Raw genomic sequence first — 12,500 nt, forward strand, 5'->3', positions numbered from 1 at the left:
AGATGCTGCCAGTTGAGCCTGCATAGCGTCCGTCTACAAAACAAACAAACACATTAGCAACAAACAAAAGACCACCAAACAAGACAAACTACAAACAAATTACATACAAATGAATTACAGCAACTTTGAATGTTAAGTCATCAATAATTACGTTTGCTCTTTGTCACCCCAAGGTGCCAAGTCCTTGAGTAAGACCCCACCCGTACTTTCCATATGACAATATCAATGCAATACAGTTGTATTACATTATTGTTGTTAGAATACTAAACCTTACTGCTTGCTGCAGCTCTTCGATTTCCTCCTTTTCGACTATCTCCTGACGCACTGAAGTGCTTGTCTCTAACTCCATTACTTGGCACTGTAGCTCACCCACTTGTTGTTCAAGTTTCCTTACTTTCTCATCCGATTCAATAAGTCGACAGTCCACATCCTAGCACCAAACCCAATTGACAAACACATCAAGACCTCACCTCACACAAGTGACAATACAATCCACAGTCAACGTTGTCATTCCTACCCATATTCACCTGTTTTGCATGTTGTGTGGTTTGATATTGAACTTGGAGAAGCTCGAGCTCTTTGCCAACTTTGTCTCTGTCACTGGAAAGTGAGACGAGTTTGGCTGCTTGCTCCTAACAAATGCTCCCACGCTCAACCTGTTTATGTGTCTTTTGAGTAAGTTTCTAACCTTGTGGTCCTTCTGTAGTTGTTCGTGTTGTGTTACTACCGACTGCAGTTGCTCAGCCAGCCTGTCTCGTACATCACTCAGTGTGTGGAACTTCTCGTCAACATCCTATTGTGATAACAAAATATTAATGCATCAATCAAATGTGTAAAATTCAATTGACTATCTTCACATGTATTGGGTTTTTTTGTATGACGTAAGCATGTGCACCTCAGGTGAGAAACAAAAAAATGACAAGCAACTGTGAATGAATGATTGTCAAAACACAAAATAAACCAGTGACACTTGGACAGCAAGCATTTCTGATTTACAGTTGTATAGTTGAAGTTGTGTATAGAAAGTAGAACTAACTACAGACAAACAAACACAACAAACAGACAGACAAACAGACAGATAGACAGACAGAGGGAAATGAAGAATTGGACGACAATGAAAGATACATTCAGAACATCATTCATTAGAGTTTTAGTAGTATTCGATCTGTATGTCTCAGTAGATGGACATCTAGCTTAGCAGTTTTACGTATAGTGTTCTTGTAAAAGTCGCTTTTTGTGTTCAATAGTGAAATAAGACAGACAGACAGACAGACAGACAGACAGACAGACAGACAGACAGACAGACAAACAGACAAACAAACACACACACACACACACACACACACAGCCAGATAGACAAACAGAAAGAAAAGCAGACAGACAAACAGACAAACAAACAGATAGACACACAGACAGGCAGAAAAACAAGCAGACAGACAGACAGACAGACAGACAGACAGACAGACAGACAGACAGACAGACAGACAGAAGATTTGCTGTAGCTCTCCAAAGGTGCAACGCAAATGTTCTCATCCAGAAGATGAACCGCTCACGAAGCAAAGAAAATGACATTAGTGACATATATAGTGTCCAATTGCATGCAACCTAAGTTGATAATTTTTTAGAGACCCATGTGGATCTAATTGATATATAACGAACTTTCGTATCTATAGCTTGTAATAGTTCATATGTATAAAATATACAGATTTGACAGACACACAGACAGACAGACAGACAGACAAGCTGACTCGTGTCTTCCTTGGAGAAGCAGATGAGAACATATACGATAGAGACTATCAAAAGTAGCTCGCATTAAACTAAAGCTGAACTCAGTAGCTTGTTTGCATTTAGTGTTAAAAATGTAACGTACACTTTGTGTTTCAATAACTGAAATCAACAGACAGCAAACAGACAGACAGCCAGACAGACAGCCAGACAGGAAACAACTACAACACAGGCTGACTATGAAATCTCTGTCAAATGGTTTTATTCAGAATTCATCTGTGACTAGAGACCAATCTGGAATGAAGTGCTTGCAAGGCAAAGGTGCAGGGGCGTGGCTCTTGACAGTATCATCATCATCATGGCATGCATTATCTCCATGCGATTTCCACTTGGCATCCTTGATGAGACTGGGCTGCCAAATGCTTTTGACTTCTGGTAAGTGTGACTGTGGGAAAGAATTAGACTCAGATGGATACCACCTAATAACATGTAAGACTGGGGGCGACCCAGTAATCAGCCATAACAACATGGTTTCAGCATGGTCAGACTGTTTGAGTCAACTGCAATTACATCACGTAAAAGAACCCAAAAGAAGGTATGTCAATTCTGAAGACAGATCAGACATAGACGTATTCGATTCGGCATCGGGGGGGGGAGGGTGGTGGTGGGGGGGAGGGTGGTGGTGGTGGGGGGATCTTGAATTGGATATTGTACTAGTGCATCCTTGGAGTAATGAAATAGAAGGTTTATCAGCTACAACTCAGAGAGCAGCGGCAACCAGAAAAAAATCTGAAGATCAAAAGTATGACCAGGAGCTCTAGCCAGGAGGTTTTCAACCAACATTTGTGCCTATAGTCTTCAAACATTTTGGCTGTTGGGGAGAGAAAGCTGAAGACTATTTGAAGAAACTGTCACAGCTATCAAGAGACGATGACGGAAAGCCAAATGCATCAACCTTCAAGACATACTGGAGATCTGTGTTTTCTGTGTGTCTACAACGATCAAATGCTAGAGTGATTGACAGAAAAATAAAGAAGATTGTTTCAAGAGACAGACACATAAACATAAACAGTTGTAGGTAGAACCAAGCCCTATTGGCTTGGGTAGTATTTAGTTGCTTTGCTTAGATGGTGTATGTTTGAAATATATGTATTGACAGACAGACAGACAAACAGACAGACTGTTCAGCTCCAGAAGTGTGATGCTAGAGTCATCTCTAAAAGGCTATCTTCGCTGTCTGAAGACAACAGATGTAACCTCTTGGTGACCCAGTACTTCAGCCACTAGCTGGTACTGGAGGCTTTGTTTGTACACTGGTTTTTAAGTGTAGTCCTCATTTTGTTTTACATGAGTTTCAATTTTAGCTTAGTTTAGTTGATGAACACTACTACAGTGTAGTAGTTGCACAGTACATAGTACCCTGCATTGCAAAATGTATCATAGCCAAAAGTTCAAATATAAGTGATTGACAGACAGACAGACAGACAGACAGACACAAACTGTGCAGACTATGTGGTGGACCTGAGAAGCCCATGACTCTCAGCACTCGGGTCTTCCCACATTAGCTTTCTTGCACTAGTGATTTCTTAGATCAAACTAATGCACATTTCTGCAATAAAATTAAAAGGCTACGACTAAAATGAAATGTCTATAAATCAATGATCATGACAGACAAACAGACAGACAAACAGAAAGACAAGCAGACAAGACACAGACAGACAGACAGACAGGCAGACAGGCAGACAGACAGACAGACACACAAATACACAGACAGAATGACCAACTGAACCTGCACATGCAACGAAAGATATAACATAACAAACAATCAGCTCAATACAATGCATCCCTACAAATCATACTTCTGACTGCCCTCTCTCCTTCAGCTGATTATTCTCGGCTTCCAATAACGTATGACGTTTCATCAGTTCTATACACATCAAACATCACAAACACCAACAACATACCACACACTGCAATCCACTGATATACCGTCATATTTGGCTTTAGACTTCTGCACCAGTTGAGCCTGCCTCTTCACATACTTCACAAGATCTTCCTTCGACAATGACTCCATCTATTGAGCAACATGTATTACAAACACACACACACACACACACACACACACACACACACACACACACACACACACACACGTGAACCGAGTTTCTACGTAACTAGAATTTTAGAAATGAGTCCAAATGACACTGTTTTTGTAGGTCACATGTCAACCAGCTAGACAACAACCCGTCACTCAACTTGCACCGACCACGACCGCAGGTAAGATCACCAACCATAGAAATAAATAAACGGCCAACAAATTACACCAAGTAACACAACGTCACTTCAAAACTAATATATATTATCCATTGATTCGTACAAAACCTGAAACCAACATGGCCGGCGGAGCAAGGTGGGTCAGGTGGGCCACAGCCTACCCAGCCTTAGAGAAAATGGGACTTCGTCAACGACCTTTTGATGAAAACTTCTGGAAATATTATTAATAAATTAGCTATTTTATGTTTACTGTGGCCAGGGCTTGACCACACAAAACCTGGCCCACTCGGAAATGGAATATTAGTTCAAGTGATTAAATAAATTAGCAATTTTTTTATGTTTACTGTGGGTGGGGCTTAGCCACACTTGGAAATACTACTTCAAGTAATTAAATAAATTAGCTATTTTATGTTTACTGTGGGTGGGGCTTGGCCACACTTGGAAATACTACTTCAAGTAATTAAATAAATTAGCTATTTTATGTTTACTGTGGCCAGGGCTTGACCACACAAAACCTGGCCCACTCGGAAATGGAAATATTAGTTCAAGTGATTAAATAAATTAGCAATTTTTTTATGTTTACTGTGGGTGGGGCTTAGCCACACTTGGAAATACTACTTCAAGTAATTAAATAAATTAGCTATTTTATGTTTACTGTGGGTGGGGCTTGGCCACACTTGGAAATACTACTTCAAGTAATTAAATAAATTAGCTATTTTATGTTTACTGTGGGTGGGGCTTGGCCACACTTGGAAATACTACTTCAAGTAATTAAATAAATTAGCTATTTTATGTTTACTGTGGCCAGGGCTTGACCACACAAAACCTGGCCCACTCGGAAATGGAAATATTAGTTCAAGTGATTAAATAAATTAGCAATTTTTTTATGTTTACTGTGGGTGGGGCTTAGCCACACTTGGAAATACTACTTCAAGTAATTAAATAAATTAGCTATTTTATGTTTACTGTGGGTGGGGCTTGGCCACACTTGGAAATACTACTTCAAGTAATTAAATAAATTAGCTATTTTATGTTTACTGTGGCCAGGGCTTGACCACACAAAACCTGGCCCACTCGGAAATGGAAATATTAGTTCAAGTGATTAAATAAATTAGCAATTTTTTTTATGTTTACTGTGGGTGGGGCTTGGCCACACTTGGAAATACTACTTCAAGTGATTAAATAAATTAGCTATTTTATGTTTACTGTGGGTGGGGCTTGGCCACACTTGGAAATACTACTTCAAGTAATTAAATAAATTAGCTATTTTATGTTTACTGTGGGTGGGGCTTGACCTAGCCCACTAGGATATTAGTTCAAGTGATTAAATAAATTAGCTATGTGCTTACTGTGGGCGGGGCTTGGCCACACAAGACCTGGCCCACTCGGAAATATTAGTTCAAGTGATTAAATAAATTAGCTAATTGTATGTTTACTGTGGGTGGGGCTTAACCTAGCCAACTCGGATATTAGTTTGTGATTAAATAAATTAGCTATGTGTTTACTGTGGGCGGGGTTTGGCCACACAAGATCTGGTCTACTCGGAATGTTAGTTCAAGTGATTAAATAAATTAGCTATTTTATGTTTAATGTGGGTGGGGCTTGGCTCAAAAGACCTGCCCCACTCGGAAATGGAAATATTAGTTCAAGTGATTAAATAAATTAGCTAATTTTATGTTTACTGTGGGTAGGCTTAACCTAGCCCACTCGGATATTGTTCAAGTGATTAAATAAATTAGCTATGTGCTTACTGTGGGCGAGGTTTGGCCACACAAGACCTGGTCTACTCGGAATGTTAGTTCAAGTGATTAAATAAATTAGCTATTTATGTTTAATGTGGGCGGGGCTTGGCCACACAAGACCTGTCCTACTCAACATCTGGCTCCTCCGGCCCTCACAAAAGATTCTCAGTTCAAAAAGTAGCAATCACAATACATCACAATTGCCACATTAATAGAATGTAATAGAACGCTATCCACCACGCCAATTTTCATAGAAAAGTATTACAAGCTGACGCACCAATACGAACCAGATGACGCTAGTACATGTACACAATGTCGTTAAGCTGTAAATCAAAACATCACACTCTTGAGGCGTCAAACCTGACAACACATCCTGTGATGAGCACAAGTGTGAGCAATGCCTGCACCTATCACCGATCATATCAATCCCACGAACTCCCAACTTTGACTGGTAAATGTGCCCCCAATGACAGTTCCCTATGATCTCACCGTTCTTATCAATCGTCTAGGTGTTTGACAGGGTGAGAGTCGACGCAATATGGTTCACTAGAAGCTTGACCAACACCCCAACTCCTTGTAATATCAATAAACTGTGTTAATTAACTAAACCAGGTGCGAGTTCCACTAACTCAAAACGACTTCACTAGTTCAGTGTGTGCATCTTGTATTGACACATCGTTCCATCTGTCAGACACATGGTTAGTAAAGATGTTTGCTCTAGATCTAGAGATCAGCAGAAGGGTGTAATCTATAAATGATGATAATGATGATGATGGCATGTTCATTGAGTTAGTGATCATGGTTAATGTGAGGCACAAACCCACTCTCTTGTCCCAGCACACCCAATGACTACTGGGGTGAATAGCTTGCACAACAAGACGAATGAACTGGGATGCAGTGACTTGCCAGAGGTACATGTGCAGTAGCTATTGGGTCACTACCGCATCCAAACAAGTACGCCACAGTACTTGCTGTAGTGCTTCAGTATCGGTAACCTCAGTAGGCACATAGTGCACAAGCACCATAAATCATTGGCATGGCTATAGGCTTATCTAGTGGCGGCCTAAACTTGCCACATCACTGAATCGTCTTTGAGTAATTGTCATGCAGCATTCAAGGAAACAATGATGCCAACCATTGCCCCACCACACTCTGTGAGACAGCTGCTGTTGGTGTGTGTGTGTGTGTGTGTGTGTGTGTGTGTGTGTGTGTGTGTGTGTGTGTGTGTGTGTGTGTGTATTGTGATTCACATTTTTCACATTTTTTGTGGGTGGAGGTGACACTGTCGCAGTTTCCTTGAGCAAGAAACTCACCCACACTTGCTTCTCTCGACTCAGGAGGATAAATGAGTACCTGGTCACCGCTGGCTTGGCAGAAACATCATGCAGCAGATGGGTACGCGTGGACCTTGGTGTCCAGTCCCAGAGCTGCGCCATTGTCATTACCCCTTGATGACTCTGGCCAAGCTCCAGGTGGATTGTAGCACTGGCCCTAAGACTCCACGTAGCGCATGGAGGCCCTGTCTCTAGAGGCAGGGGGAGCTATTTCCACAACCGATCTCAAAGACGACATTGAAAGATGTGGAGGGCTTAACATTTGTCCATTTTGTGTGTGTGTGTGTGTGTGTGTGTGTGTGTGTGTGTGTGTGTGTGTGTGTGTGTGTGTGTGTGTGTGTGTGTGTGTGTGTGTTTCATCAGGTGTGATTTAAATGAAGCAAGAGCATTAGTCTTCAAAATCACTGGCTACTGACATTGTCATGTGCACACAGATAGGTCAATAGCAACTGATCTAAGTTAGACAAACAAAAACCGAGAAGTCATTGCTGTGATTGGCATCTGTTCTACAGTGTAAGATGATGTCACTTTGTATTGGAGGAATGCATCTCACAATACACTAGACTATTGTATTGGAGGGATGCATCTCACAGTACACTAGACCGTTGTATTAGAGGGATGCATCTCACAATACACTAGACTATTGTATTGGAGGGATGTATCTCACAATACACTAGACTATTGTATTGGAGGGATGCATCTCACAATACACTAGACTATTGTATTGGAGGGATGCATCTCATAATACACTAGACTGTTGTATTAGAGGGATGCATCTCACAGTACATTAGACTATTACATGGCCAACGCATTTAACAGAAGTTGTTGTTGATGCTCTTCTTTTGTCCGCTCTTTAGTGATATTGCTGAGTTTTCCAGATGAGGCATCAGGTGCCTCGCTTAATGATTTTGCCGCTTCTCTGAAACAAGAAAATCTTTCTGGATGAGAGTTGTTAGTAGCTTTCTTTGTTGCCAGTGATCTGATGCAGCCATCTTTAGATGTTAAGAACCAAGCACATTTGGCAGATTGCAAGTGAATAGCTGCATTGGATAAATGAGGCAATCCTAAGCCTCCTCTGGAGATATCCAAATACAGTCAAGCTGAACAAGCTGAACAAGCCGAACGATGCAGTTTACACCATTTCTTTAAATAAAAAGTTACAATATTATCAAGATCTGTTTTCATCCAACTAGGTGCTAATGGGAGCAGACAGAGATACCAGGTAAGTCGAGGATACACAGCCTGATGGTATAGTTGAAGTTTTCTGCTGCTGCTAACTGGACAGAAGTCGACTTTTGTCATCAATTCTTGGAGTTTGTTCTTTAAAAAGATGTTATAGTCAGTAGTTGATAACTGGCCATTAATGGGCATTCCAAGAAATTTAAATGACTTATGGCCAAGAAATGGGACTTTCTGGTCACATATTGAAATTGTTGGATCGTGAAGATGATCTTTACTTTTATACGCCAATCCCAAGCAGCTGCATTTTGGTATTTTGATAACTAATTTAGACAATCGACACCAGTCAGATACAACATTGCAAAGCTTCTGTTGATCTTTTGAAGACTTTGCTAATAGAGTGACATCATCAGCAAAGAGAAGTGCATCCATGGTATAGGCTGATTTATGCAGCCTATAACCAAGAGTTGGTTGAACTTGTTTCAGTTGTAGTGCAAGTGTGTTTATGACCGTGTTGAAAACTATAACAGAAAATGGATCACCTTGAAAGACTATGTTGCAGCAAAGTGGAGAGGTAGACCACTGTTTTGTAGAGATTATCAATTTCAGGTCAGAGTAAGATTTTCAACTGCAATTTGGAGATGTTTAGGAGCATAATGTAATCTAAAACTTTCTCTAATCAACCAGTGAGACACCAATCCATATGCATTGGCAAAATCCAGCCAACAGACAGATAGAGTGTGTCTATTTCTCTTCGAATCCAAAAAAGTAGAACATAATTTGAAATGATGATCATGTGTGCCACTGACACCAGGAAGAAAAGCCTTTTGAATACAAGTATCCATTAAGCTATTCTGTAACAGGAAGTCACACCAACAATCTTCTAGGATAGCAGCATAGATTTTACTAATACATGGAGTCAGTGCAATAGGTCTAAAGTTAATTGGATCTGATGGACTTTCTGTTGCACTAGATTTAGGGATGAGACGTATAACTCCAACTTTCCACTGCTGCGGAACTGTGTAGGACAACCGGCAATTGTTAAAAAGATCCAAGAGAGCTGGAATTAGAGATTGACATTTCTTAAGAACAATGTAGGGAATCCCATCGAGTGGACTAGAAGCAGAGTGGTTCCTAGTTGATCTGATTTTCTTGTACACTTATATTGTATTGGAGGGATGCATCTCACAACACACGGCCTCAAAACCTGTTTTAGATCCCGACTCATAGTTTATCAGTCAATAAATTAAAAGTGTCTTATCACATTAGCTAAAACCTTCATGTCAAACAGTCCGATACAATCAAGGCCATTTCGAAGCCAAAAAACACGTGACCAAGTAAGGACAGAAATTGTACATATTAATCTGTCATGACAAAAGTTTGTTACTATGGTAACCCCAAACATTTGCTAATGTCGTCATTTCCGATGTGAAAATCAAATATTTTAGTCACAGAATTCACGTACTACAATGACGGAAACAGATACCACGAGACGTTTTATTTAGCAACACTCTAACGTTTCTTACTTGAGACTTTCCTTTCGTTGGTGTTCCTTCAGCTGCAGATCCGGATGTGGCCGGTTTTACAATCTCTGCTGACTGTGCGACATCAACAACCTTTGGACTGGCACGTTCATTAACGTTCCTATTTTTTCCTAAATTTTCTGTCACCGAGCTCCGTTCTTTTGGCTCGTTTTTTGATTCAGAGCTAGTGGCAGTACCCGGATGTGGACTTTCTTCGGCTTGCCAGTCATCCCAATCGTCTCCCTCTTGCGCGTCTGTGCTTTGTTTTTTCTCTGCTGTACCTTCTTCGTGCTAGCAATACAAACCATGCTGAGTTGAATATGACAAAGAGTCGAAAATATCATCACACTTCTTGTTGGTTTTGCTGTTTGCCGCTTGTAGTTTCTCCCTCCGTCTTCTTTGACTTTTTGGGGCTCACGTATTGACCCATCTCTTCCTCTACAGTCGCGTATGCCTTCTTTAGCCACTCCATCTTTCACAGCCTGGTCACGTGACTACACAACCTGGACAAACTCCCGTATTACCTATTTTATATTTCATTTTAATACTAGAATTTAAAATTTTAATAATTTTTTTACAAAATTTTTATAATATTGTAATTACGGTACTAAAAAAATTAAATAAATAATTAATTAATTAATTATTGTTGCTTAAAATCTACTAAAAATAGACGCTTTGTTATGTAACAGAATTATTTATAACTTTAATACGTATTAATTAGTACTAAACAATATCATTAATAAAAATAATGCAAAACATTAAATACAATAGAATATTTTTGCGCATCCATCTTGCAGGACTTCGAGGCATTTCACACCGGCATACGGGAACCTTCCCTCGTGATGCAATGTCTGTCGATACCGGTCCCAGCGGATTCTGTGAGCTCTCTCATTGTCTCGTTGTGTGTCCCAATCGACTCATTCTTATCGATTCTAGATCGCAGTCCCGTCACCAAGGGTCTAATACTGACGTCATGCGTGGCTACGGCCGGTGTCGCTCTTGTGGGAACGAGTTCACAAGAACTGGGCGTTAGTGCTGAAGTGATGTCACATCCTACGTTCGTAAGTGCATGCAGACACCGCCTGGTACAACCACTAGCCACCTGTTTGTCTATTTTGTGGATTATTGTAATTTGCGGATTTTTGTGTATTTTTTTGAAAACCGGAATGTGTTTGGAGTGAAAATAAGTGACAGTTTGATGTGCTGGGCACACACACACACGCACACACACACACACACACACACACACACACACACACACACACACACACGACTGGCTATTACACACAAACCTCTACATACAGAACACTAAAAGTAAAAATATTATCCGTGACAGTTCAGGTCAGTGGAATTACGGTTACAGCAAACTACAAGTTAAAACTATACGCATGCTAATAGTAGTTGAAGATCAATTCTAATGAACAACGCCTTGAATGGCACTGTCCAGCATAGATATTTTCTCTTCTGTTAGGAGAAGACATGAGAACTTGTGTAGAATGACACTTGCATTTGATCTTTGTAGAAGAACAGAGAATCTCTTCCTGCAGTAACAATGAAACTCGGCTTTGTTGCAGCGACCTTCAATGTCTCTAGCTCTCTTTGCCAAAGTATTAAGATATTTTGCTGTGCTGTCTGTCTTCCCAGCTTCCGAAATGCTAAAAAACTAGAGAAGTAAATACCAGGCTATTAAAACTGCCGTGTATTCTTTCCTTTTCATATTTTGCACGTTTTCGATCCTCTCTTAAAGTAGCTGCGTAGCCGTCAGTTGTTGCAGATCCTTTCATTGCTTCTTGACTCCACGGGTGTGAGAGTGACTGACTGACTGACCAGTCATGGTACCGACTTCTTTATTTTGTGGTTCGGGCACCATGTGACATGCAATCACACACGCTTTCTTGAATGGCATTTGTACACATTCTTTGCGTGTCGACAAACAAGTGAGAGATGAAATACACCAAAGTGTGTTGACAACGACTCGATGGATTGAAATTTATTATCTTGAAAATTATTTAATTTGCGTTATCTACCTAATTGAACTTCTGTGTGTGCGGATTGCCTGTGCACCCATCTGTCTGTCTCTCTGTCTGTTTATCTGTCTTTCTGTCTGTTTATCTGTATGTCTGTCTGTCTGTTTATCTGTATGTCTATCTGTCTGTCTATGTATCTGTTTGTCTGTCTATCTGTCTGTCTTTCTCATCTTTCTGTATGTCTTTTTGTCTGTTTGTCTGTCTGTCTGTCTGTGTATCTGTTTGTCTGTCTATCTGTCTGTCTTTCTCGTCTTTCTGTATGTCTTTCTGTATGTCTTTCTGTCTGTCTGTCTGTCTGTCTGTGTGTCTGTCAGTCAGTCAGTCTGTCATTATTTATTTCTTACATCAAACTATGATACAATTTTCTGCAAAGAACTACAATAATACAGCTAGGCTAATGTTCATTGAAAGCTAATATTACAGCAAACTAAAACACTTATATATAACTAAGACTAATGAGGAAAATATGGTGTGCTGAGAAAGTCGAGCATCTCAGACCCACCACACAACATGCTAAATTTCTTTGATATAACTTGAGCTTTACACTTCTGTAATTGTACAGACAATCATTTTCTCCAAAAGTCTAACATTTTTGCAGCATTATGACTTGTGCTCATATGTGTCTGTCTGTCTGTACTTTCACAAATGTGTGAACAGCATAGGTGCATGCTTTGATGTGAGTGTTGCCAACACACC

General features: G+C 40.2%; 2 protein-coding genes across 3 annotated transcripts in view; one reads left to right on the forward strand and one right to left on the reverse strand.

The window, feature by feature from the left end:
- The window catches only part of LOC134196306 (GRIP and coiled-coil domain-containing protein 2-like), a 22,678-nt gene extending 12,414 nt beyond the window's left edge, over positions 1 to 10,264 (reverse strand). Inside the window, exons 1-8 of one of the 2 annotated variants that reach the window (XM_062665404.1) lie at positions 10,127 to 10,264; positions 9,781 to 10,068; positions 3,715 to 3,799; positions 3,585 to 3,652; positions 689 to 793; positions 528 to 632; positions 275 to 430; positions 1 to 33 (exon numbers count right to left, since the gene is read on the reverse strand). The exon at positions 1 to 33 is cut by the window's left edge and continues 27 nt beyond it. In XM_062665404.1, the coding sequence (XP_062521388.1) occupies positions 1 to 33; positions 275 to 430; positions 528 to 632; positions 689 to 793; positions 3,585 to 3,652; positions 3,715 to 3,799; positions 9,781 to 10,068; positions 10,127 to 10,249 (963 nt within the window). In that variant the 5' untranslated portion in view covers positions 10,250 to 10,264. Of the gene's footprint in view, positions 34 to 274; positions 431 to 527; positions 633 to 656; positions 794 to 3,584; positions 3,653 to 3,714; positions 3,800 to 9,780; positions 10,069 to 10,126 lie in introns of both variants that reach the window. The other variant, XM_062665405.1, reaches the window with a different exon arrangement.
- A 340-nt stretch (positions 10,265 to 10,604) lies between these two features.
- The window catches only part of LOC134196182 (ubiquitin-associated domain-containing protein 2-like), a 5,982-nt gene continuing 4,086 nt past the window's right edge, over positions 10,605 to 12,500 (forward strand). Inside the window, exons 1-2 of the mRNA XM_062665254.1 lie at positions 10,605 to 10,655; positions 10,714 to 10,838. Coding sequence (XP_062521238.1) covers positions 10,625 to 10,655; positions 10,714 to 10,838 — 156 coding nt within the window. The 5' untranslated portion in view covers positions 10,605 to 10,624. The remainder of the gene's footprint in view (positions 10,656 to 10,713; positions 10,839 to 12,500) is intronic.

Source organism: Corticium candelabrum, chromosome 21 (genome assembly GCF_963422355.1).
Source record: "Corticium candelabrum chromosome 21, ooCorCand1.1, whole genome shotgun sequence".
NCBI classification, from domain to species: Eukaryota; Metazoa; Porifera; class Homoscleromorpha; order Homosclerophorida; family Plakinidae; genus Corticium; species Corticium candelabrum.